The 27,704-nt window shown below is 49.5% G+C and overlaps 2 protein-coding genes across 3 annotated transcripts; one reads left to right on the top strand and one right to left on the bottom strand.

The window, feature by feature from the left end:
* The first annotated feature begins 213 nt into the window (after positions 1 to 213).
* On the top strand, positions 214 to 15,091 carry LOC116947960 (uncharacterized). Of its 2 annotated transcripts, none has more exons than XM_076071063.1 (11): positions 214 to 396; positions 3,718 to 3,858; positions 4,782 to 4,833; positions 5,297 to 6,535; positions 7,023 to 8,939; positions 9,500 to 9,577; positions 9,920 to 10,029; positions 10,463 to 10,533; positions 11,326 to 11,495; positions 12,431 to 12,583; positions 13,142 to 15,091. In XM_076071063.1, exons 2-11 carry the CDS (start codon positions 3,742 to 3,744, stop codon positions 13,594 to 13,596), a joined length of 4,362 nt encoding a protein of 1,453 aa, XP_075927178.1. In that variant the 5' UTR covers positions 214 to 396; positions 3,718 to 3,741; the 3' UTR covers positions 13,597 to 15,091. The 2 variants fall into 2 exon arrangements, with proteins under 2 accessions (XP_075927178.1, XP_032820198.2); XM_032964307.2 differs by having other exon boundaries at positions 215 to 396; positions 3,713 to 3,858.
* Positions 15,092 to 20,396: 5,305 nt separating this feature from the next.
* On the bottom strand, positions 20,397 to 26,644 carry LOC116947795 (cystatin-like). Its single transcript, XM_032963943.2, has 3 exons — positions 26,168 to 26,644; positions 22,667 to 22,780; positions 20,397 to 22,015 (listed from the first exon to the last, which is right to left on the bottom strand). Exons 1-3 carry the CDS (start codon positions 26,399 to 26,401, stop codon positions 21,899 to 21,901), a joined length of 465 nt encoding a protein of 154 aa, XP_032819834.1. The 5' UTR covers positions 26,402 to 26,644; the 3' UTR covers positions 20,397 to 21,898.
* Between the last annotated feature and the right edge of the window lie 1,060 nt (positions 26,645 to 27,704).

The raw sequence follows: 27,704 nt of genomic DNA, 5'->3' as shown, positions 1-27,704 counted from the left end.
TAAGGGCACGGGGTGACCAATAAGGTCTGAATCGGTTTGTAATAAGGTAGGCACTGATTAAGGGGTTGACAGGTATGGACTCGGACCCACCTGTTCCCAAATAGTTAATCAGAGAAGAACGTGTTTTGAATCGCTCACCTGTAGCTCATTAGGCCAGGTGCAACTGATAAGCTCGTTATAAAAATGATTATCCAAATTTAATTGCGTCCAAAGCCGGAAGAACCGCCCGCATCTATTTAAGAAAAAAACCCCTTCTCGCTTTTGCTAAGTGGCAGGGTCGCTTTCACGTGTCCCGTTTGTGCACAAAGTGCTGAGCCACGCGGAGAAAATAAGTTTGCCCGTCTGTCTGTGTGGTCGGTGCGTTTACACCACAAGCGTAGATACGGACGCCGAAAGGTAATAACACAGCCACGGGAATGATGCCAGAATCAAGAAGTTGAATCGTAAAAATAATCTAACCTTGTCTGGCATGAATCCGGGAAGATGGTCAAACGCCACATTACGGCATCGAGGAGAGCGAGCATATTGTCGAATCCTATTTGTTTGCATTTATTACCGTCGGTTTGTGGTTGATGCAGACTTGATGCATTAATAGGTGTATTTGGTATTTGAACATTTTAATACTTCCGTGTTTTATTTATGCCGTTCAATGATGCGTTTATTCACAGTTAAAGCTCCCTTAATGTTAACCGTGCGTGTGTATTGTCGTGTTCTCTGGATTGTAAGACGCACTTCTGTATTTTCACGTATGATTGATATTATGTTTAAGTCCAACTGCTATTGGCGAAGTGGTTTTTGTTTGTTAACCGTCCTTGCGTACACGCATCGTCAGTTTTTTGTCTCATTTTTAACTCCGTCTGTGCCTCTTGCAATCCGGTGTGTGCGAGGCAGGGTTGTAGTGGTGGCCACCCACCACCACAACAACCCCCTCGTGTGCCCGCCCGCCCTTCGTAGGTTGCTACTCGCTAACGGCAGCAATTGCTTCTTATGGCGGTATCCCGGGGTACCAAATAATACTAAACGGCCGAGGCAATTCAATATTTTATTTCTGGGACACTTTTTTTTCCCTTCCCAGGGGTGTAACTTAACTCCGCGACTGGGGGTAACCAATGAATCCGAAATCGGTGCCACACTCCGCGATGTCGAAACGCAGCGAGGACGATTGTGCTGAAAACCTGAACGCTCGCGGTACACACCGTGTTAGTGGTGGAGGTGGTGGTTCATCATCGTGAGTGCAGCTCGTCGAGATGAGTCGATTGTCGCGTCGCCGACCATCGACAGACTAAAAGTGACCGCATCGCGGACATGATGCGAGAGCCGGGGTACCGGCTCTCGTACCATAGTACCGGCTCTCGTACCATAGTACCCCGGGGTTCCACTATTACTACACTATTACTACTATGGTACCCCGGGGTACTATGGTACCTTGGGGTACCGCCATCAGGTTCACTTGCCCCAATAGTCTCTGCAGGTTATAGGGGGCGGGAGGCGACCTTTGTCTTTGTAGCTTTACATCGGGCACAATTTTGGGGTTTGGTCTCCCTCCCCCCCCCCCCAGGATCTCCTTGTAATCTGTAGAATACGATATAGCAGTAACGTTAAGGGTGGTAACACGCGTGTCGCCTTTTAATATTTGAGCTCCGCCAATAATAATAATTTTACATTTAAAAAAAGCGCCATTGAAACGATCGTTATCGGGGCACTTTACATGGCAATGCGTAAATAGTTAATGTCATCCATGGAAAGAAGTGGGAAAGACGTCTTTAAAATTTAACTGAAGGGAGACATTTTTAAACGGACGCGTTTTTCGTCGAGAGTTGAAGCTTTGTCCTTGTGTCGCAAGTTCTGACCAAGAAGAGGCGAGGAATTCCAGAGTTTCGTGAGCAATGCGCAATCTGAGATGAGCCTTGATGATCTTGATGGGCTAGACTGTGCGGCTAAAGGGGGGAGGTGTGGTGACTCTAGGGAGGAGCCACGTCCATTTGAAGGCCTTGAATACCGGCAAGAAAATTATTTTAAGAATCAATTCTGGTACGGACAGGGAGCCGGTGAAGGGGACTGCAGCAAGCACGGTTGTGGGGTGCGATCCTTGAACGGTTGTGTACCACTTAGCACCTTGGCGGCCGCATTTTTAACCTACTGCATCCTGTTTAGGAGCTTAAGACGATTATAAAGTGTCAATTGCTCTTAAATGTTCTTGTTTCTCCGGATCAATCGACAATCGTGCATTATTTTACATTATCGAGGACGTAAACATTTTCGCTTCGTTAAGACTTGGTGTACAACTTTTTACGTGGTGTGTGTAATGTTGAACTTCTTTCGCACCGTACGTAGCCAACCGTTGCTAATCGGAGGTGCTATGAAGGAGGAGCAGTGCCCGAAACGTCGCATTGTTGTTTTTTGTCCTTTTTAAAGCCACAGTTTATTGACGAACATGGTTGTTCTTGTGTTTGCACATCGCTGCCAACGCAGCAGCACCAAATTATTTGATTTACATTGTCTTGGGTGTAGAGTAGGGCTGAACGATTTGGGGAACATCTAATTGCGATTTTTCTGACAGATTGCGAGTTGATTTGCGATTTAAATTTGTTTAAAGTCAAGCTTCAGTTCAATATTCATTGTGTAATAGATTTTTTTTGTGCTCGAGCATTACCACGTGATACCATCAAAATATAAACTGCTCTATATTCTAATGCAAGGATGAGAAGCACTTTAAAGCTATGAATTGCTTCCAACATGTATTTATTAATGTTTTAATTTAAATAGTACAATCAAACATGGAACAATTGTTAAATTGGATAAAGTTATAATAATAAAAACTAATAAAACTTTCCAATAAGAAAGTAATAGGACTTTTCAAATCTCCAAAAATCGCAGCCTAATCGTTCATCCCGAGTGTAGAGTACCGTCCAGGGCGCCACACTGACCCCTGCAGCCACTGGAGGCGCTACAACTCCACACGATCATTGAACCCGCGACCCCCTCCACACACAATTGGTGACCCCATTAATCGATTCACGAGGGGTGGTAATAAAAATGAATAAATACATACAAGCTCGCTCGTCGCGGTGTTGGGTGCTACCCATGCTCATTTAAACCAACGGTTCTCAAACTCCATGCCGCAGCCTGCGGAGGACGGTAATGTACAGGAACTAATTCTAAAAGTGCGTGAGGTGGTGGGGGTGGAACGCACGTGCCACGTCGCGGCTACAAAACACCAACTCTGGCTATCGCCTGATAATGCTGCTTGCAATTACTGGCGAAACGTCCGTACTCAAATTGTAAATGTGGGTTTACGCTCCAACACACCGGTGTTGCTAAACTAACTAGTAACACATTACTCATTGTTTTTTTTTCCGGTAACACATTGGCACGTTTTTACGTGACAAACCTGACTCATTGGCTGTGGCGGGTTAGCAACACATTTCTACACACTCTAACCCAAAAACCTCTGTAAAACACTGATACACACAACATGCACCATGCCTTGCAAAAATACCGCGTCGACCTAGAGGTGTGGACATCTGTGAAAGAGCTTTTATAGCTCCTCGGATTCCTCCAGTATAAACGCATATTCTGATGTGCCCGCCTCCTGTATTGTGACCTTGGTAACTTTGTGTATTCTGGGGGTATAAGCAAAGGGCTTAAGCAAGAGGTCTTTCTTGACGGTCGTACCAATCGCTGGTATGAACGTGGTGGTTTTTTTTTTTAGCACAGGGTGCCATTGCTTTTTGAGGGGTCATGGAACGACCAGCATGGGTCTGGAGCCTGGGACTGGTTCTGCTCCTCCTGACGCAGAGCTCTGCCCAGGAGTGTGGAGTGGATGTCAGAGCGCTGGGTGCCGAGCTGCCGAGCCGGGTGAGTTCGGGGTGTGTCCAGGTAGAAACTAATAAAACAAACTAAGCTTTTTTTTATTTTACCCAGGAAAGGGTCACTGAGCTTCTGTCGCCGTTTTTAGAAGCGACTTGGCCACACGATGGCTCAACGAAGTGGCTTATCGCGTGGAAATCTGTAGCAGCCAAAAACGTGAAACGCACGCTGATTCTCAAATGTTGAGGGGGGGGGGGGGAACCAGAGGACCAGGAGAGAAATCCACGCGACCACGGAGAGAGACAAACTCCAAATATACAGCAGGTGTCAAGGTCGGGATCGAACCCACGACCTTGTATACCAGGAGAGGTAGTTAACATCCCACCACCGTGGTGCCCTGGTAAAATTGGACTGCCAAGTAAAAGAAAACTGTCAAAAAGACTGTTCTGGTCGCCCATAATTTTGTGAAGGGGGAGCGGGGTGCGAATCGCAAAGGAGACGACGCAAGTTTTTTTGGCCGTTTTGAGCAATGTGACAGATTCGAAGAGTTAAACTAACATGGGGGCAGGGGGTGCCTTACCCCCCCTCCTGGTGGCCAAAGCTACGAGTTGGGGGGGGGGGGGGGTCCTTGACAAGCACCATGATGTTTTCAACAACGGTGTAAAACGCAGTTTAAATATATATATTTTATGGAGCTCATTCAATTTACGTTCCACGTTTTTTCCTTTATTCCAAATAAAATATTGGGGCCCCATCTGACTAATTGCCGCACTCCCCGAGTTGATGTTACTACACCATTGGACAAATCTGACGGTTTCCACACTTTAACGAAGTGGGGAGGGCTCGTCTTTGTCGGTAGCCCCTGAGACGGTGGTGGAAATTCCACATTCCTATGGCAGATCCCTCGATGTGCTCTTGGTGTGTGGTTGTGTGTAATTGTGGTCAGTTATAACAAGCTTATGTCTATACAGGTGGAATTGTCTATGGCTCAAGCTGGACTCAATCTTCTCTATATGAATTCAGGTGGGTGCGGCCGTGAGGAGGGAATGGAGGACTTGAACACCTGTTGAGCGAGGGGGTTAGGTGAACCTCTTACAGCTCATGGGCCCGATGCAGCCCACGACTTGATTTCATATCTCCTTGCCAGTGACACCATTGAGACCCTGAAAATTGGTGTTTTATTGATTTTTTTTTTCCCTAGAAATTATATTGTTCATATTAATATACGAGGTTATTTACTCGAGAGGCCATATTTAAAGAGCTTGAGATTTCGGTACCCCCCCCACCACTTGCAAAGAAATACATAATTATTATGGATCCAAATGCCTCATGCTGATAATCCCTTACTCCACGCCAACGTGTCGGTTTTGGAAAATTTCAGGCGAATTTGAAATGCTGGTTTCTAACCATTTTTCTACCAACCTCTGGAATGTCTCCATGCGCCACCCGGCCCACGCCCTGTGTTTTCTTTTTCTACGATCCCCAGGCTTCAGTCCGCAGTCACCGCCACAGGCCGCTTGTCAGCGATCGGCCCTGGGCTGCGCAGGGTGGCTGGACCCGCGCTGCTCCATCGCACCGTCCGCGTCTGCCGCTACCGCAAGTCCTGGCGACGTCGGCCCGACCGTCGCCGCCACTACCATCTGGTCCAATTGGACGCTCCGCTCCCCAGACGCGCGCTCGTGCCTGCTCGTGCAGGCCTGCCCGACGGCCTGCCCGCGCTCCGCCCGCTGCGAGCGAGTCTTCGTGTCGGCGTTGCCTGCTGAGACGCTTCCGCCGGGGTCGTCCTCGTCCGCGGCCAATCCTCCTCCCCAGGTGGTGTCGGTGGGACCTTGCATTCTTCGCTGCGCCCCGAGTCGCGTGCTGCTCGTCCCGTGGAGTGGTGCGCATGTCACTGTGGTGCCGCAGTCGCTGGGGCACGGAGGGGCGGGCAGTGGCGAGCAGCGGAGCCCCGTGCGGCTGCGTTACATCGCGTTTGGAAGTCGCCGCTCGTCATCTTCTGTCTCTTTCGGCGCCGCCTCTGCCAGCGACGAGGTGGGAGCACGCGGACGCTCGAATGCTGACGACGACGACAGGACGAGGACGTTGCGGCAACTCCGAGATTGGATCAGGGCTGGGTGCTCCGAATACGGCGTTCTTCAAAATGGCGACAATTTTGAGTGTCTGAGTGAAGGTGTCAAGAACGGCGCTGCTACTGATGGTCGTGCAGCTGGGTCTGCTCTTGGTGCTGCAGGTGGTGGTGGTGCCGCTACTCTCACCTCTCGGTTGACCAACTCCAAAACCAGCCCTGTCGATTCTGACCCCAACGGGGCCATGCCACAGTTCCCCCCGCCGCTCGGTCGTGCCACCAAGGCGTCCGACGTCACCGACGTGCAAAGCCCATGGCATCCATCGTCGCCGCCGCCCTCGCTCCTTCCACCGTTCCGCGAGCGCGTGCTGGACTTGGGAAGTGGCTACCCTCGTCTCCACCTGCTGCTGCCCGCGGGCCAGGATGGGCAGGCAGAGAGCCGGTTTGTGGCCGCCCTGCGGGACTTGAGCCGTCAGGCCTGGGTGCAGGCCCCCCTCAAGGGCCCCGCCATGAGGTCCCTGCGCATCCGCGTGGACCTACCCTTGCACTCGGACGATGCGAGCGGCCCTTTGGACCCGGCTGGACCTCGCGGCCAGAACCTCCTCATGTTTGAGAGACGCAGCAGCAGCCAAGAGGTCGCGGCCGATGGCCACAAGTGCGGTCAGTGGGGCGGTCACATGAGGGTGGTTCACTGATGGAGGGGTGGGGGGGGGGGATGTCGGTGTGTTTTGGGCGCGGGAGTGCAGTGGTTGGCGTGCTGCATCTGTGTGGGGAGCGGGAGTGTAACGGTTAGTGCGCTGCACTACTAACCCAGCAACCCAAGTTGAATACCTGCTTTCGGCCATCAACACCAGTGACGATTATCCGAATAAATTCTGGGTCCTCCCCTAGGTCGAATCGATCTTAAATGAGTACGTGGTTATGGAGTGGTGAAATATCTACTATGGGGAGACCAAAAATGGCCAAGCATGGTGCTGGCCACACTGCCCCACCGCCTGCACCCCCCCCCAACCCCCTCCTCGTGTTTCCGTGTTGATCTTGACAGGTGTTCGCCGGCAGCACTCGCCCGCAACCAGTTGCGTGAATTACACGGGCAACCCCCCCCCACCCCCCTTTTTGGCTTCCCCCTCCCCCCCCCCCGCCACAGAGTCGCGTCCATCTGCCGCCCAGGAGCCGGTGCCGCTGCCCGAGTGCCACGTGGAGCTGCGCGGCCGCACGGGCTCCTTCTCATCCCCCGGCTTCCCGAGCTCCTACCCGGCGGGCGCAGTTTGCCGCTGGACGGTGCGAGCGGCGCGGCCGGGCCAGGCCGTGCTGGTGCGCGTGTGCGGGTTTGCGGGACGGCGCGGCGAGTGCTGCCTCTCGAGCGACAAGCTCGTGCTGGAGGAGGTGCCCCGCGGCTCGGCGAGCGCTATGGTGCTGGCGTGCTGGGGCCACGGCGCCTTCCTCTACAGCCCCCGCGGCGATGGCGTGAGCGTCGTGCTCATGGCCGGCCAGCGGGAGGACGAGGAGAGCGGCGGTGGTGGTGGTGGTGGTGGTGCCGCCGCGTCACCGCGTCGTTTCAGGGGACGCTACTTCATCCTGGACAAAGATGACGTGGTGAACCTCTCGGAGCTGAGCTGTGACGGTGATCGTGGTGACGGTGGCAACAAAGGTCGTGATGGCAGCAGAAACGAGGATTCTTTGAGTTTTGGGGAGGATGAGGGGGTTCCAGCAGTGACGACTGGGGCAGCGGTGGAAGCTACGGCAATGGCGGAGGCGACGCCAGAGGGAGACGCTGCTGGGGAAGGTCGATGGGACCGCTTGTGGCGTTGGATGTTACTTCCAGTGAAGGGCGTGCAGGAGAAGTTGACAGTGTTGGAGTCGACCATGCTGACCGTTTTGTCATCCGCCAAATCCACGGAGCTGGAAGAGGAGCAAGGAGGGCAACACCGTGCAATTGCACCATTGACACCGGCGTCCATTGGCGAGGTTGTGAAGTCCACCCTGGGACGCTCAAGAGGGACGACCACGGAAACGACACGGTCCATGCGGCTGAAAGAGATTCGTACCACTGTCTCCACACACTCTATGGTTTCTACGCACACGCCTGTGGCGCAAGGCGTGGATGGCGGCGGTGAACTTCCCAGTGGAATGAACACGCGGTCCCCTGGTGTGACGGAAGTCGCGGCGCGCGAATGGAGCGAACGGCCAGAAGACTCGGCCATGGTGGCAGAGTCGCCGAGACGCCCGCCGACCTTCACGGATGTGCAGAGGTCGGACACCAAGAGCGATGTACTAGCGACTTTGTCATCCGCACCCTCGTCCAGGTCACCTGTCCCTCCGCATCTCCCCTTGAATCATAGGCCGGCCCTACCGCAGGGGAACATGTGGCTCCTGGCAGTGGCCAAACACCTCGAGAGCCAGGCAGCGGCCGAAGAGGAAAAAATTATTCTCGAAAAGCCATCAACGGAGCACGGCCCCGAGCGCCGTGCCATCAGCCAACCGTCTCCGCTGCCACTCGACAGTGTGGCAGAAGATCCCAGCAGTGGAGCAGAGGGTTTTGCCCCCACTCTGTGGACCTTCGGCGAGCACAATGGTACAGATGCCGTGACGATGAACGTTATTGCCGATGAAGACCATTCTCACCACCCCACTGAGGAGGCCCAGGAAGAGGAGGAAGAGGAAGAAGAGGAGCAGCGGGAACCTCTGCTGGAACCTCTGCTGGAGAATGGACCTGAGCGTCACGCTGTGCTCACTTCACCAGGGCCAAGTTTGGAGAAATTCTACTCGGGCACCACGAGTGCCTCGGAGCTAGAAACCCAGCCGCCTGTCCAGAATTTGTCTTCGTCACAAACCGACGAGGGAATGAATTTAGCAACTGGTCCAACTGGGACACCCCAGGAGGATGGAGATCATCCCTTGAGAGCCGCGACAAGTTCCCTTTCATCCGAGCAAGACTTTTCTGATTCCTCCTTTAAGCCGGTGGACAAAGAGGTGTCCATCTTGTTCTCTCCGCCGGGATGGGGCCCGCTTGACCACATCATCGAGAGGATAAGAACCCCTGCAGAGGAGGCCACACCGCAAGGTGAGAAACGCTCGCCATGGAACAGCTTGGATGCCCCACTGGCTGCGAGTGCAGCATGTGGAGGTGGCTCTGTGCAGACTGGACACGGTGTGGTGCAATGTGGACCTGCGTGTGATTGGCCAGTGTCGCCCATAAAGGTGTTGCATATTCCCCATTTTAAAAAAATATTTACTCGCACAAACACTTGCCGAGTCTCCAGACTAGTTTTCAGGAGTTTGCTGCTACAATTGAAATGTTTGGCCGATTCTATTTGAAATGTGTTTTTGGGTTTTTAATACTGGAGGAAATCCTGAACTCCCCCACGCATGACTACAAGGAGGGGTGGGTGACACTCTGCACTGCAAGCTCCTGGCCACACCTCGTAACCCCTACACCTACAACACCCGGCAAGCCTTGTGGTGTTACCCCTTCCAACCGCTAACCAAGCCTGCTTGGTTTTGAGATCTGACTTGTGGTGAATTTGGTGATTGGGGTGACAATTTGCAGCTTGCTGCCGCCTTGGCCATGCCCCTGCCACTGGCCCTGTTTGCTGTGACGTGTCCCCTATCACCGTGACGCAGGCGTCCAGAACAACCAGCAGCGCGGAGGAGTAAAGGGACCGTCCTACCGCACACATTCGGGGCCATTTAAACCCAAAGGTAGCCCTGGAATAAAAATCTTTGCCTTATCTTTGCACTGCGCTTGGTGAGTGTGGGGGGGGGGGGGCGGGGGCTCTTAATACAGAACTGGATGGGGGTGCATGCTATTTATCACGTTATTTTTTTAATGCTCATATGTACGTGTACGTATGTTGAACTTTTCTCACTGGTGTAATGTGTGGCTGGTTAGTGGTTACCTACCAAAGAGATTTGGAAGTCCTGTTCGGCTCCTCAAAAGGGAATCCTTCCCCCTGCTATACCGACCGGGGAGGGGGGGTGTGGGATGGGTGTCTCCCCGTGTGTGCGTGCACAATGTGTCGCCCCCCCCCCCCCCCCCCCCAGAGTACACGTGGTTTGAGGTGACGGTGCACTCGGCCCTGCGGAGTCGCAACAACACGAAGGTGGAGGTTGAGGAGCTGGTGCAGCTCCTGAAGTCTCACTTGGAGCACCTGGTAAGGGGCGGGACGACTGAGAGCTTCACGCCTGGTTAGGCCATTATTTGTTTACTTTGTAAAACAATGTAAAAATAGTGGTCGCAAACAATCCTAGATCCAACATCCTTGAATCCCCATCATCTGTAACATAATCCGAGGCATGTAATTCAAGTCGTGTGCATGCATGTTTGTCGCTGCACGCGTTTTGCTTTTGTGTTAGTTATATGCTCCAGTGCATACAGCGTAGCGAGCGTCGCGTTTCCTGCTTTGCGACCTGCTGCTAGTGCAGCAATCTGATTCGTGCGTGTCCGCTACACTGGTCCATGCGACTCGGTCTATGCTGCTGCGCGACAAGATATCGAGCAATACATGAAGGCGACAATGGCGATGATGCTCTTGATTTGTGCGGTGCTCCAATGTGTGCTGCCATTTTTCCCTGCTTGCATCGCAGATCCACAAGTCTGAGCTGGAAAGCGTCAATAAGGACACTTTCCTCGGAGTGGTACCCAGACATTCCAACTGGTGCGTAGTCTCCGCGTTGTTGTTATCATCTGATCACCGGGTTTTGTGAGATCTTGAAAGCTAAGCATATTGACCCTGCCTAGTACCGTAGTCAGATGGGTGACCACCAAGCACACAATAGGTTGTGTCCATAGCGCTCCAGGGCAAAGTGGTGGGCAGCAAAGGAGAGTCCAGCGACATCTATTGTTGTACAGTACTTCTAAGCTCCCACATTCACCAACCCGCACTGACCAGCATGAATTTCGGTAAAATAACCCTCGCGAATCGCACGGCGTGTAGAGGCCCTCGTCCAGCTGTAGACTTGCAAAGGGGGGCATCAAGGCTTCACCAAGTCGGGACGTGTTGCCAGCGAGGGGGCCATCGCCGGTTGGTAAGATTGTGACCACAGATTAGCAGCCAAAGGAAAGAACGTGTCCCAGAATTCCACTGCGGAGATGGAACTCTTTGAATGCTGCTTGTGTGCCAGGTGTTGGGTTGGTTGTTGCATTGCGTAACCATGATTGACTGCAGCTTTTTTTGGGAATGCCTTCAATCCTGCACGGTGGTCTCCACTAATTTTCAGAGTGGGGCCACTTTTGGAACGTTTGGTTTGACAGCATTAAGGGATTATCACATTTTGCGTAATTGTCAGGGGCCACACTAAAGGCCACCAGTGGGTCTTGCAAACGAAAAACACTCATCCAGCGGTGACTAAGAATGTATTAACCGATTTAAGCCACACGCGTTGATTTTTACTCTGCATCATTCTGTGTCTTCCGTCCCCCCCCCCCCCCCCCCCACTCACACCACCAGGATGATCAGTAAATCGGAGTTCCTCACCAAGTTTGGGCTCTTCCTGCGCCCGCACACACACGCGGGGGCCCGCTCGGAGCTGCAGGCCTTCCTGGGCCACGGCCACCACCACCTCCTAAGCAGCCACGACAACGGCACGAGTCTGGAGCTACTGGCCGTGCATGTTAAGGGTATGCGTGGCGATGGAGTTACGGGGGATGGGGGGGGGCACCAGTGAGGCCAGGAGAGAACCTTCATGGCTGGATTTGGTGGGTAGACGCAGGAGATGTCTAGTAGTCTGTACACCCTGAAGTTTTCGCCTGACGATACCACCTGCAGTGGCGTAACAACCTTCTGGGTTCTATTTGTGTGGGCTATCAAGCAACTTAATCTTGGTTGGCCATCCTAAATAAATGGTTGATGCTAGACCTTGTGTTTTAACTCCAAGGTGGTACCAATTTCTGCTCTGGCCCATGGGACTAGAGGTCCCACAACTTTAGAAGAGTCCACACCTTGTAAAGACTAGCACGGCTCGCGCATACCCTGGCCAGGGTGGAGGTTGGGGTGGGTTGGCATGACGTCGGTATGCTCGAACCCGGCTCTCCTCTGGGATGTGGGTGACGTCATCACCACATTTGCCCACCCATGCACCAACCAGCACTTTTTTTTCTCATAGCAAGAAAAGTTGGACTATTCATATGCAGTAATGTAAATGATGCTACATATTTATTAATGTTTCAGTAAGTTCTTTTTCATCCTCAGATTTTCACCATGTAACATGTTAATGCCCCCTTCTTGCATTCGTATGTTCTGAGGCAAGCGTTGGGAATTTTAAGTGTGTACAGGGATTGATATTATAGTGGTTAGGGCGCTGCATTAAGAAACCGGCAACTAGAAATTAAGGTTCCGCTCACGACAAACCATTGGTGATAAATGCCTCAACTTAGTACAAGGGTGTGTGAGATGGCACCTTGCCACGAGCACCAAAAATGTTTAGCTGTGGGTTTTGGCAGGCAACAGTCTCAGAGTGTCTAGTCAAGTCCCATTTTTATTTTTTTATGAAGGCGACATGGAGGGCGTGTGGTGGGGTGGTAATGCGGGGCTGAGTGGCTCTTTCTGTGTGCAGACGTGGACGAGTGCGTGGCAGAGCAGCACCTGTGCGACACCAACGCTGCGTGCCGCAACACGCAGGGCTCCTACACCTGCAGTTGTCACGACGGCTTCCTTGACGTGGACCCGGCGTGGCAGGGCGTGCGCTGCACGACTGTGCAACTCGAAGGTGCCACGCTCAAGCTAAACGCGCGCGTGCGTGCGATAGTGGGAGGAGTGGTAGTGTAGCGGTTGGCGTGCTGCGCTAAGAACCCTGCGACCCGTGTTCGATTCCCGCTCCTGGCCAACATCGCTGACGATTCTGAACTGGTTCTGGGTCTTCCCTAGATCAACTCGGCCTCATGAGTACCTGGTACAGTGTGTAAAGTGAAAAAAAATCACTGCTGGGGAGACGAAGGTGACCAGGCAAGGTGCTGGCCACCCACCACCCCCTGCGTACTGTGCTGGCCTTCCTAGGTACTTGCTAACAGCCCCAAAAGTCTAAGGCTATACGGGGCAGGGTTTTTTGTTTGTGAGAGGTAGCAGCGGTGCAGGTGTCTGGGTCAAAGTTTTGAAGGCTGCGACAGCAATGTTGGTTGGTGGGCGTTGTCCCCTATACAATTGGCCTTGGAACGGCGACTTGTTATTGGCCAGGGGCAGGCACTATTTTATTTTTGGATGAGGTGATGCTGCATGGGGAACGATTTGAATCTGCCAGGTGAGATATCGAAATATTCATTTCATGCAGAGGTGCAGGAGAGCAGCATGTCCGCCGCCGTGCTCGCGGTAGTGCTGGGTGCCGTCGCCTGCGGCCTCTTCCTGCTCGTCATGGTGGCACTGCTGCTCACCACGCTCGTGCAGAAGCGGCGCGCGGAACGGTGTCGGCAGGACTGCGACGAGAGCTCCGCCGCTGTCGGCTCCCCGCCGCGCCCTGGCGACACCTACACCGTGCGCTCGTATGGCGAACAAGCCACCGTCCCGCCGTCGCAGTCCCAGCCTTTGGCGAGCGGCGTGGGCGGCCGGTACCAGCAGCGGGGCCGCCACAATGGGCAGTACCGGCGTCGGGGCGACCTGCAGGTGTCCACCGTGAACGAAGAGCTTGTGGCGGAAGGATCGGAGCAGGAGGCGTGCGCCGCCGGGATGGCGTACCCGCCGCCGCCACCACTGCTGCCACCCCCATCACCTCTTACCGCCGAGATGTGAAGAGTTGGTTGAAGATGGGGCCCACAAAACGAATGGATTTTCATTTAGAAGTCACAATTCGATCGACTGTGGTATAATAATAATCAACCTTGAATAGCATGGGGAAAATCATGCCCAATTCCCATGGGAATTGGGCATGATTTACCATTGTGTATGTAATTTGTGTACTCATACGATCGTATTGTCGCATAGATTAATGCGTACAAATGTTATGCTGCATTGGTGTTGTGGTTAGCACGCTGGACTTGTGTGAAATCTATAGATTGCTAGTTTGATTCAATCTCCCGGCGTGGCACTTGAAACAAAGACCAAGTCATTAAATCACCCCCACCTCTGTCCACCCAGCCTTATAAATGATCACAACGACAGTTGATCAGCATATTGTGTGTGGTGGGGCGAAGTGTGGGTACACCCACCTCTTCCAAAACTTCCTAGCCAGTGTAGCAGAGTAGGCTGAATGACATCGAGCCCTGCTGCGAGGTGAAGTTTATCCCCCCCGTGCTAGCAGTAGCGTGAGCAAGACATTGCAGGGCTGCACCTTTTTACTTTGATATGCAAATCACGCAGTGCGATTATAATTCGGCATAATGGTGGACAAGGTTGTTAAAACATCTAAAAAGGACCGAATATAAACTATTAAACAAGTCGGTAAAACCGTGACGCGCGTAGCAGGTTGTTGTGAATTGCTGGCCAGGGGTGTAGAGGTGAACCGCGACTTGCCCTGCTAGGCGTGTTCTAAGGCCCCGTGTCCCACGAATTTTGCGGCATTCATAGTGGATGAGGGGGGAAGACTTGAAATTGACTTTCAGGTGCACGCCCTGTAGTCTGGCGATGTCACTGGTGTTGTGACGCGTGCACTTTATAATACGCCGCATCATGGACGTGTACCAAGACGTTGCTCGCTTGTGCCCTTAAAATTTGTAATGTCTCCACTGCTCGTTAGCCTGCGATGCTTCATGTGCTTCCACAAGAACTATGGTTTTGTTTTCCTTGATAAAAGCCCCGTGTTGGTCGACGACTCGTCTTTCAGGGATCCATTTTTCGCTTTGTTTTCTGGCTTTGGAGTAGGAGCTTATCCGGGGTGTAAGGCATTAACACCACTAGAGGTACGAGTTGGGTCTATCCGAAAATGTTTGTTTTTGGTGCCCTAATATGCCTTTAATCCCATGAACATGTTTGTGACTCGCCGTTGGTGCAGTGCCAAATGATGACAAATCAAAGTGCAAAAAATAATTGTCGGAATCGCGTACTGAGCTGTGCCGGCTGAAGTTGAGCGCAGTTATTTTTTCTTGATGCAACGAAAACTATTTAATATTTTCTGCATTTGTGTCCACCCACTTGTGTGTATAGCATTCATACGGTATGTGTAGATAAGCATCATATGCAAAATAATGGCAAAACTATGCCGTTGGTTTGGTAAACAGGGATGAGGCTGTTGTGGTTGGTGCCCTGCAGCTTGGCATAAGATTGATAAAGTCTGCCTATGACAAACAAACGTGTGTGTGTAATGTGATCTTCCATAGTGTTTCTGGTGGAGGAAAAAAATTAATGAGCTTATGCGGAAAAAGCTGGAAATTTGGACTACCAACATCGCTGGCATTGCACCGTGTGCCTCTGCAATGAGCATCAAACGCGCCAAGGCCATTGTCACCACCATTCGGGCTTGCGTGTGTGCGATGTGTCTACATTGTTAAAGGGGAACTTTTTGTTGCACGTTCTAACCAAAGCCTATTTCAAACTTTTTTTTGTTTAATGCGCTCTGTAGTTTTTTTGCGCGGTGCAAGCCAAAATGTAATCTTAGAGCTCCGCGGCACAATCGCGAGACCCTCTCCCTGGTAAGTATTGAAGAAATGCCCCAGCCTATGCATTTCACGAACAAACGGGGCCTATGTCCTGGGAAGGTTTTTTTTCTCGTATCGGACGATGCATTGAGTCACTTGGTTTGCGGCAGCGACTTCCCCGCCCCCACCGCTCGCCCCCACTGCATGGATCTGCATTGACCCCCCCCCTCCCCACTTCCATTCATCCCTGGCAGCACAGGGACCTGCTTTGTGTGGCGACCAAGGGCTGTGTGTGTGACTGAGCGGACATGGGAGAGAAATATATTTAAATAGCGGCGGCGACTTAATTATAGTCGCACTGCTTTTAATCGTAGAATGGGTCCTTATGCGCGTGTGTAGGCGTAGGCGCGGACATCGGTGTCCCTTCGATCTATCGGATTGGCTGTAACAATTGCAGCCGGCGGAGCCGCGTATATTTAGTTTGGTTCTTTTAAAGCCAATTGAAAGAAGCCGTGGTTTTTAATTGTCTTTGTGCAAAACAAAATTATTGCTGGAGAATCGTGGAAAGAGAGCTTCATTACTCATTGGATATTTCCAGGAAAATTAAAGATTGTGTTTTAGGGGTATATGGACGATTCCCAAGACTTGCTTTAGGGCAGCTTTGTTTTAATTGGCAAGGCGGTAGACCCAGGGGTCGTGCAGGACTGCAGAAGGGCGCTGGTTATTTTATTCTTTATGGGAAGTTGACGGGGAACGCAAAGGGGGCCCTCCTATGGTGCATGGCTTCTTTCGTATGGCTGATGTAGATGCAGCGCAACTACAATTTCTCATTCAGGTGGTCGAGTCGTGCAACCGCGTCAAGAGCAGCGGCAACAAACTCGCACTTCACCCGTGGAAGAGTCCCGCATTGTTCAGTTGGAGGATCCTTGTCTAAGGCCCCCCCCCATGTGGCGCGTCGTTTGGCCCTCGAACGCAGCCGTTGGCGTGGTCCTTTGTTGTCGCTCTGGAGACCCCGGGGGTCGATGTTGGGTCGCCGCGTTGATGGCGTTCGTCGTGATTTCTCACTTGGCAGAGATGGGGCCGCGTGAAGGCCGCCGTCCTCCACTCCCGTGTGGTGTGGCCATGCGAGTGGTGGTGGAGGAGAGTGGCGGCTGTAACGCCATGGTGTTGTAGCAAAGGAGCCGACGGCGCCGTCAGGGCAAGGAGGAAAGAAGTGGTGCATTCACCAGCCCCGTGAAACAATGACCCCCATTCAAGGGTTGGGACGGGAGGGAGGTGGGCTGGTGGGGGGGGAGTCGGGGGAGGGTGAATCCAAATGTAGAACAACGAAATAAATGTATCGGAATAGTTAGTGGAGGAATCCGATGAGCTACAAAGGTCTTTTCACAGATGTCCAGTAGGGGCAGGTCTGTTTACATTTTAAAATATTGACGCCCGACTCTGAGTGAACACATCCACCGTAAGAGAATTATACCTAAATCTTGACTTAAAGCTTTATTGACTGCAGGAATTCATATTCTTTGGGTCTTTCGGTAAAGTCACGTAGATAGGTTCAAAGAACATAACAAACTACGACGTTTCGATCACAACACAAGCGATCGTGATCAGAAGGAAAAATCGATCGCTTGTGTTGTGATCGAAATGTCGTAGACCCAAATAATCAGACCTTTAAAAAACCACCACTCAATACTCCCATACCGACTATAATCACTCAGCAATGTCCTTAACCCTCGTGACGTCACTCCACATCGACCAGCCCCCCTCATTAATATTCATGAGCAGATGACGTCCTCCAAATGGACACCCCCCCCCCCCACCATTAATAATAATTAGCGCCTGATGTCACTCCACATGGGGGGCTGATGCGCCGCCTCCCCCCCTCGGCGTCAACTTACAACCCTCACTACAAAGGCAGAATCCTCACGTCACGCCATCTCCGTAACGCTATTGAGACCTCAAAGTGAAAAGGACGTCATGATGAACAAGGGATTATAAAACCACCACTCAATACCCCCCATACCGACACAGAGGCCGGAGAGATCGTGGACAATAAGAGCTGGAGACTGCACTTGTTCACGCCATCGGACCTGATGACAGTCACGTTTAGACGGATGTCTCTTCACGATTTCGGGAAACGGTTCCGAACTATGGTCGAGATACGCGCGTGTCAAAAGCGAGTATCAGAACGAGATTTGGCAACTGGAACGCGGGTCACTTGAACGGCCAAGCTAACATGGGAATATCCAGGGATTTCTGTATAGCAGCATGGAGTGCAGTGGTCATCGTTGTGGGTTGTCCAGTCATGGATGCGACTCCAGCCAAGTTGGTACACAAAGTTGATGCAGTCACAAAACACACCGCTGTGTTGAGAAATTGCAAGTGACGTCTTGGGCAATATTTGTGTTCGTGCCACTGCTCGACTAATTTTTGCATTGCCACTGTTCTAATGATGAAATAACGCGAATGTCTAAATGAAGTGACGTGTGGCCACCCCCACTTAATTGCTCCCTTCTCCCCACCCCCTGTCAAAACAGACGCTGCTCCGTGCCGCTGACGTGTTTGCTCTCCTTCTAACCTTTCACCCCTCTCCTCTCCATCATCATCACCCCTCTCATAATCCCCGACATCCTGACCCAGTCATTCCTTCTCCCCTCCCCACCTTCCTGCTGTGCTCACCTCTGTCTCGGGAACTTCCTCGTCTCTACCCCTCATGCCGTGGCGTGAAGGAAACAAACGTTTTAATCGCGGACAAAGGAACCATTTAATGTCTCGTACATTCAAACAAATAAGCAGTTCAAAGTCGGGAAAACAAATGTTCTTTGTCTCCTAGCTGAAGAGGGAAAACCCCCACCGAAAACAAAAGACAAACTATTTGGACGCATCGCCTCGTACAGAATCATCTGGGCTGTGGGTGTGACTGGTTCAACCGTGTACAGCAGGGATGGGGAACCTTTTTTCTGCCAAGGGCCATTTGGATATTTATAACATCATTCGCGGGCCATACAAAATTATCAACTTAAAAATTGGCCTGTTATATTTGGTCAAACGTTTAATTAATTCGCCCCTAACGTGATGGCTGGAACTGCTTCTCTTTGGCGAGGCGTGTGATGTTAGCTGGTATTGACGATGTCGCTACTCGCAACTGCTTTTCCAGGTTTGCTCCTAGATTTATTGAATTTCGAGTCCCGCCTGCGGTTGCCTTGGCAGGGCCACACCAAATGATTTCGCGGGCCTCGTACGGCCCGCGGGCCGGACGTTCCCCACCCCTGCTGTAGAATATATATACATATACCAGGGAGCACTGGCACCATGTCATTACAGAGGGCCGAATAGGCCTTTCAAATACCTTTGGTGGACCACACATTAGCACGCAACTAGTAGCGGTATATTCTTTTTTTTTGTAAAGTCACGTAGAAATAAGAAAATTACATAATAGCGTACGACGTTTCGATTGCAACACAAGCAATCATCATCATGGTACAGAAGAGAGAGGAAACACATAACCGCAGATATATATACAGACACAGATACAACAGGGGATACAGAGAGAGACGGGGGAGCACACTAAATCAAACAGGGTTAAGCAAAATTTGGAAACCATATAACGCAACACAGACGGTCGGTCAAAACACAATTAACGCATGGTCTGGTTGATTACGCTATTTCAAAGATTGCTAAATTGCAAGTTAAGTGTGAAATAAAAAAAATATACAGACCGCATACACATATATAGACATCCAAGCAGAACGAGTTAGCACTTAACTTGCAATTTAGCAATCTTTGAAATAGCGTAATCAAAACAGACCATGCGTTGTGTTTTGACCAACCGTCTGTTGCGTTATATGGTTTCCAAATTTTGCTAAACCCTGTTTGATTTAGTGTGCTCCCCCGTCTCTCTATATCCCGTTAAATCTGTCTGTATATATCTGCGGTTGTTTCCTCTCTCTTATGTACCTGATGATGATTGTTTGTGTTGCAATCGAAACGTCGTACGCTATCATGTAATTTTATTATGTCTTATTTCTACGTGACTTTACCGAAAAAAAAACAAAGAATAATTCCTGCAGTCACGAAAGCGCCAAATTCAAGTTTTAGTAGCAGTATATGGTTATACGCTGACAAATACGTGCACGGTATACGGTGTCAAAGAAGGGGAAGAAGACGGTCAAGGCAGTGCGCATGACCGTCACAGCTTTAAGTGGCTGATCCAGTTTCACAAACGTGCTCATTTGAGTGCGTTCGTCATGTGCGTTTCACCATTTCACAATTTCACAAACAACACCACGTTGCAATGTTGCTTACACGTGCGGGAAGTGGTGAATAGAGGGATAGTTGGCACATCGCTTTAGAATTCGTGTGACCTGGGTTAAGTTCCTGCACGAGTTGGGGAAAACAAAGCCCAGCGAACTATTGCTGCATGAACCTAGCCTGTGCCAACCAGGGATTGACTCTGCTCAAAATATTTAATGAGCCTTTTGTATGTTGTGGGCAACATTATTACTGGCGGGGGGGGGGGACAAACACGGGCCGGTGTGCGCAGCACTCGCCCCACCGCATGATAGTGACACCGTAGGGTTAAAGGTGCTCGCAAACAGCAACTTCCTAAAAGGGGTGGACACCGATATTAGAGCTCACAATACACGTGTTGAATTGTGTCAACATAATGTCCTTTGCAGCCACTAGAGGCACTACTATTCACGGCAATGTAAAAAAAATAGGGGAATCTATTCAATATTTGAATCACCGCCCTGAATGGAGCTATTTCATCAAATCACCGACGGCAAAGAAGAATGCAGATTCATCGTAAAGCATGTTTTTATTTTCTTCGATCACATGGTCACGTTTGCATTTGGGTGGCTTTTAAAAAAACATAGTTATGCAATCTTTTGTGAGTGGTGGCCCGATTTTCTGGACTGCAATTGAAGTTACATGTGTGTGCAAAGGAAACACATTTCTCACACGTCATACAAAAACCGCAACCACATTCACTGTAAACAAAAGTGTACCCACACGCAGGCCTGGTGAGATAAACTTGATTTTATTTCCAACTAAATGTTGATATGCAAAATACGATATTTTATTACTTATATCTTGCGATTAATACTGCTAATACTATTATTGTTTTAAAGAGAGAAGCAAATTGTGGAGCACACATTTAGATTATGCGGCTTCGAATTTGAAACAAAAAAGGTGAGCGACAGTACATAACATGCAAACATTCTAACCGATAACTACGTGTAAAAACCCCACATTAAATATCGTCTATGTCAAAATGTGTCAGTCGCACTGAAATTCAAACGTATGTCCCATCATGATCGCCTGTCCGGTGGAACTACCAACGTACTCACGTTCCCTCTGCTCCAGTCTGTCAACATTTGCGCAGTGGGAGGTCACTCCTTCTTTGCTACTTCAACCATTGGTTATCTCTTACTCTGGCCATCCTCACTGCTTGAGACCTCCTGTTCAGACCGAGGCTCAAGGCTGTCTGCCTCTCCGTATGAAGTGTTTACATCTGTACGTACAACAATAAAATTGTAGAAATTTTGCCCTTGGGCCCCTAGTAGTCTATGCCACAATTCCTCACTCAAGGTAAAACTCCTCAAACTCCCTCTCTTACCTCTTTTTCAATTACTCCACATGGACGTTTGAATTCCTTTGCCACAATTTGCAAACGGTCTTGATATGAAAGTTGCATTTAGTACAATTTGCGTCTGTATTTGTTTCCATTGCAGGTTGTGTAAAGAGTACCATAGCTCACTCGGTGTGTTTTTGGGTTGTACCACGTGCTGTTTGGTAAGATGTACCGCCGTTTCCGCTCGGCAGTGGAGTGGAACGCGAGACATTATGCTGATGTGCTTGTGAGCACAACCGCAGAAAACAATGGCGATTTGCGCAACACAACCGCGAAAAACCTACGCAAGTTGTTGACGTTTTTAATAATTGCGCAAGAGATGTGAAAATACAGGGTTCTCATTAATAACTGTGGCTACACTATCAAATAACTATAATGAAGAGATAATATTAATATAAGCAATGAAAACAACAGTATACATGCAAAATTTAAGTGTTAAAAATCTATTTTTAATATGTTCTGAAATAGAGTAACACTGTATATCATGTGTGTATTGGTCATTTTAAAAGCAAATGTTTGGAAATTAATCTTTAACTCCTTGTCTTCTCGCGGTCTAATGTATTCCTAATTGTCCAGCTGCGTACATGTGCAAATTAATCATTACCCAGAGGACTTAGGTGTCTACTGATTTTATTAATGTCGAGTGGAAGTGTGCTCATCAAAGCCATCAAGTAGAATGGCTGCGTGCCTGAACAGATAACTGTGCATCTGACTCATCCAAATGACTCGATGTATGTGTGTCTGGCTAATTATAAAGGTGTCTCGCTGTGTGCCTGAATAATTATCTGACGAGCTGAACATGTCTGGTTTTTGTATGTGTGCCCAAATAATTAGCTGGCTGGCCAAATGCATGTTTATATTTGCCTAGCCAGCTGGATGATGTTCCAAATTAGGCGTTTGGCATGGTAGAAGGTTTGATTGGGTTGTTTTGCTGACAGCTCTGACTCAGCACCTTGGTCTGCTTGCGCCAGGGGATTGTCCACACCTCAAAGCGGCACTTGAAAACCTGGCAAAGGATGGCCACGTATAGCAAGACTATTACACTGAACAGCAATAACAATAGAAACAACATCTGAATCCATATCCTTATGTGACTGTGTGGTTGACCCTTATGGCTTCATGTACAATTAATTTATACATTTTAAAATGTACAACAAAAAACGATATTGATGTATATTTTTAATGATCTCATTTATAACTTAACATCTTATTGCTCATAGTAGTGTGGAGCAGCATTCGCCTCCTACACATGGCTCTTAATTGGTGGTGAAACTTTCACATTCTCATGACAGGAGCCGGTCTGACCATATAACGACCACTGGTGATTGCTCATAAAGGAGCAGTCATTGCAATGAGAAATGGTAATGATGGGCCAAAACGTTGGCAAAATGTATATATTTTTTTATCATTCTCATGGTCGAGAGTTGATCAGCAATGTTTATATTGTCATATCGAGACTGGCGAGTAGTCTGCCTTCGGGAGCTTCCTCTCAACTTTGTAGTCCAGAGGTCATTTGGAGAGTAGCTCTGCGATCTACGCTTCTGCGGATCATTCTCAAACACGAAGGGTCGTCACGGCTATGCAAGAGATGCATTACGTGTTGCCGATTGCACAATAAGGGGAATTAATTTTTTTTCCAAGCATTGGCTGTACTCACAGTGGCCACGCCATCATCGTGGAAGTTGCAGTCCTCAGCCACTCGTTCCTCCGATTTCAAGCATTCCGTGCTCTTCAGGTCTGCCTCAAAGATGTACTTGAGACCGCTCACAATCTGCACCATCAAGTGTCAAAGTGAACATCAGTTCGTAGCAATAATAATAGGGGCTTAATCTGCCACTGAATAATTTCTGGGTGGCTGGTGAACTGGAGTAGGCACATTACCAGTAGTCACTGCTATAGTGAAATGTATAGTGTATATGGTGTGCCAGGTACACGTCGCAATGCACGAGGATCCTGCATTTTGACGTTTGACTAATTCCATTAACGTGTTGCTTTGGTTCGTGTAGGAGGGAATCACAATACGAATCACAATACACGATTTACGAACGTTCGGTTTACAACATTTTGCATTAACGCAAATGACATATTAACTTTTCGAAATTTTATTTCCACGCTATGAAATTTCGCACAGCACGTGCCATGAGATAAAAAAGTACCCCTGCCCAGGAGGCTGTGTCATTCTTCCACGACAGTGTCACGGTATCCCTAAAGCGCAACATTCAGGTTTCCACATCACCTTTGCAGTCAAACCAACATGCAGATATTTTGTGGAGTTCCCCGAAAAGGTTAATTATTTTAGTTTTAAATTACTTATTATTGAATAGTTTTAATATTTATGTTCTTATTCTTTTTGTATCGTGAAAAGTTATATATGTATATGTTTTTAGGTTAGGAGTATAGTTGAAATGACTGTCCGAAACACATCCCTATTTTTTACTATTAAATTAATGATAAAAGCCATTCCGATTAACAAAATTTCGTTTTGCGTGTTTTTTGAAGAATGCATCCCTTTTGTAAATCGAGAGATAGCTCTACCTGGGAAAACCTGCCACGCATACGATGGGATATCACTCAAAAGTACACAACTATAGGCTATTCTTGGTTCTTTCGGTAAAGTCACGTAGAAGGGAAACAATAAAATAATAAAAATATAAAACAATACAATTCTCACGACGTTTCGACTGCAACACAAACAATCATCATCAGGTGTGAAAACCACACCTGATTATGTGGTTTTCACACCTTATGATGATTGCTTGTGTTGCAGTCGAAACGTCGTGAGAATCTTATTGTTTCATATTTTTATTATTTTATTGTTTCCCTTCTACGTGACTTTACCAAAAGAACCAAGAATATGAATCCCTACAGTCACGAAAGCTTCAAATCTAAAAAACTACAGGCTAATAAACCCACTTGCTGTACTACCATCTAGCCACTTCACAGCCAAACAGGTTTGAACGTTTTACAAATATATATCCACCAACTCTTGTCTCCACAGGGCTGAATTTAAAGCATGCACAACCACAGCCCTTTTGTCAATCAACTGCTGGAAGAGGGTCTCTCCATGCCTTGTAGATCGTTGGGTTTATTTGGCCATGCCTCACCGCCCCGGTCAGTGGAAGTTGGTGACGTAGCAGCAAATAAGTGTAGTCCAACATATTTGTCTGCACATGCCGTCTGTCCACAACGTAACACAGCCCCATAGCCCATGCAAACTATTTGTGAATTAATGATCACCCATCCAAGTACTATCCAGGCTCCAAACCTGCTTAGCTTCCGAGATTTGACGATATCATTTTGGATTATTTGGTCATAGATGGCTATAAGCAGGGTGTGGAAATAAATAGTCCGGGGCCTGTGTTTTGCATGAGGCCCAGTCTAAAAGGTCAGCATTTACGACCCTAACAGCAGTCACGAGCAAATGAATAAGACACTTCGTATGTGGGTTTTGTTAAACATTATCTATAGCTGTGTGGTATATAGCATTACTGCTCATCAACAATTAACTTAAGTTTAAGCCGCACAAGTTTTAATTTAACCAAAAATTTTGAATGTTAGATACATCAGGGTAAACGTACTGTTTCTATACAAAAGCATCCTTCTAAGGTGTGGGGGGATCTACTGATCTGAGGGCCAAATACAGCCCACGACTTCATTTCATAGGACCCACCATGTCAAAACAGCCCACAAACAATATGTATCCGCCACTCATCATCTTAGCCGTACTAATTGGGTACCCATCAGGGAATGTTCAATCTAGCATTGTAAGTCAAATATTGTGCCGTATGTCAAATACGCCAACGTTGGCATGTGGTTGGAACCGTTGGGCCGACGTTGGCTCAACGTTCAATGTTTATGTTGTGAGTTAAATTGAGGCCCACCAAAGATGCCGCCTGAAAGTTGTATTCGGTCCGCACTAAGGCAAAGGCTCCCCACACCCCTTCGAAGGTGTGATGTACAACACTGAAACAGCGCCAATGTTAGTGTAAACACATCAAAATAACACACACAGACAATCCGTTCCGTGCATATATAGTATAGCCAGTGAATATGGAACGTTGAATCAACAATTCCAACCACATAGCAACGTTGGCATGATTACTGAGTAAGGAACTCTGTGTATATACATGACTGTGTGTGTGTGTAAAAGTTGACAGCGTGACATTTGGTGTGTTGGGCGTGGGGACAACCCTTTATGGACAATAGCAGACGATGAGATCGTTCTGTTCTCGTAGTTGCTGAGCACAGGCCATAATCTTTGGGCGGCCGGCAACAAACGGCACTATCGAAGTTGCAATACAGTATATAAGATTTAACACGTTTTTTTTTAGTTGAGCAAGCTTATTCTGGAAGACCTCTTGAGGGCACGAACCCGGCCACCCGAGTTCGATTCCGGCTCACGGCCAACACACCAGCGACCGATTGATCTGAAACAGGTTATGGGCCTCCCCTAGGTCGACCCAGCCTCAAATCAGTAGTACCTGGTGCGGCGTGTAAACATCGGCAATGGGGAGACAAAGGCGGCCGGGCGTGGTGTTGGCCACCCCCTCGTGTTGCGGGGTCGGCCTTAATTGTTGCTATTCGCTAACAGCACTTGCCCCCTCCGCCCCCCCAAGTCAGCTAAGCAAGACGACAATTACATCTTTGTTTCGTCTATACCCGGAGTCGGCAACAAAGAATAACAATTAAACGCTATTTTTTTCTAATTCTGTCAAAAAACACAACAACTATATTTTAAGAGCCGCAGTGCACGTGAGCACGAGACGGGCCTTAATAAGAGTAAAAAAAAGAATATCGTCACGAATGAGACCTTAAAGAGTCGCATGCGACCCTCCTTCCCCCGGGGTACATACTGACACAGCCGGGGTGGTGGTGGGGGTCTATCCCGTGATGACAACAAAAAACAGAGCTTTATAGCTCATCAGATTCCTCCAGGATACAAAATAAAAATACAATTCTGACACAAAGGCGAGCGCTGGCACTTTCACGCGGCGTCGACGTGCACCTAGCCTGGCGCGCCGGCGTCTGCCTGCTGCGTTGTGACCCCCCACCACCACCACCCCCCCACCACCACCACAACCCCCCCACCACCACCACCACCCCCCCACCACCACCACCACCCCACCACCACCACCCCACCACCTTCACCGTCTCTGACCTGGCGTGTGGCCTTCGTCACCCTGTCGAGTCTGTAGACCGTGCGGCTGTTGAGGCCCGAGTTGAATCGGCGAGTGGCCTCCGCTGCCGCCGTGTGGAGGCCCGGATCCGTGGGCTGGATGGCGGTCGGAGCACCCAGCATGGGCCTCCAGCGAGTCTCGGGCAGCGCCGCGCAGCAGCAGCAGCAGTAGAGGCCACACAGCAAGAGGGACAACGATGCCACACGGGACATCATCTTGGTGCGCGCGTGTGTGGTGGTGGTGGTGATGGTGGTGTGTGTGTGTCACACGAGGGGTAGGCGAGGTCTGTGATGCAGGAGCGAGGCTGGTGGGGGTGTGGGTGGTGGTGGAGCAGGGATGGAGGGGGGCGATGTTGAGCCCGGCCCCGACGTCACCCGCAACAACAACAACAGCGGCGGCGGCGGCGGCAGCTGGGGACGGGGAGGCTGCGAGTTGGAGAAGGGGGCGCGGTGGTGAAGTTTCAACAACACCAACAACAAAGGGGCCGTCCATAAATGACGTCACAAAGCTCTGCCCCCCGCCCTCCCCCCCCGAAAATAAAATATGTTTCAAATCGCTTTAAACTATTGTCATTGTAGTGCGTATTTAATGTGGCGCTGCACTCTGGTGTTGTAGGAGAAAACATTAATTGAAAAGTCTAATTAAGTAGAACGTGTGACGTCACATTTCTCAACCCCCCCCCTCGTCACACATGTCTGACCCCTCCCCCCGCCTAGGGGCGTGACGTCATTTATGGTCGGTCCCAAAGACAAAGATTCCCCCATCCCCGCCCCTGCGTGTAGACTGTAACAGACTCATGCAGCCAGCTGTGGCTCTAGGGTTTGGTGTTACATGTTATTTATGTAGTTTATTGTTAAAAATTCGGTCACAGTTCCTATGATCACTGTTACATTGCATTTATGGCTTTATTTTGGTGATTTCTAAAAGTTTTTTGGTTTGGCCATGTTTTTGTTTATTGTAGTACGGAGTTAGACTGATGGCCTTAATCTAAGTTTTCTTGTTGTTGTTTGACTTGCATCCCATTGGGATTTTTGCACACAGCGTTGGTGTACGGTGCTATTTCAGGAATATTTTGATGTTTTTTTCCTGGATTTTCTGTTTGCACATGCACAAAGTCACTTTAAGATGTTTTCTTGTTCATGATTTTGTTTTTTTGTTTGTTGCGGTTGCACCCAATTCAAGAGCCGAATGGCTCACATGGCTATACCAAATAAATGAAACTATGAAAACTATGACTGTTGCGGCAAATGCTGTTCGCGAGTGGCACCTATGAAGGTTGCCTGGCACTGTGGCACACGAGGGGGTTGTGGCCGACACCACCACGCCCGGCGATGTTTACTACACCGCACCAGGTACTCATTTGAGGCTGAGTCGACCTAGAGAAGGCCCAGGGACCGGTTCAGATAATCGTCAACCGGTGTTGGTGGCGGCGAGCGGGAGTCGAACTCGGATCGCCAGGTTCGTAGCGCAGCGCGCTGACCGCAACACCACCGCTCCCCCCACTGCAACACAAAGACA

Source organism: Petromyzon marinus, chromosome 31, assembly GCF_048934315.1.
Source record: "Petromyzon marinus isolate PM22_M1 ecotype Great Lakes invasive population chromosome 31, UKy_Petmar_22M1.pri1.0, whole genome shotgun sequence".
Taxonomy (NCBI): domain Eukaryota; kingdom Metazoa; phylum Chordata; class Hyperoartia; order Petromyzontiformes; family Petromyzontidae; genus Petromyzon; species Petromyzon marinus.
The sequence above is the reverse complement of the archived record's forward strand: the minus strand, read 5'-3'. Positions and strand labels throughout refer to the sequence as shown.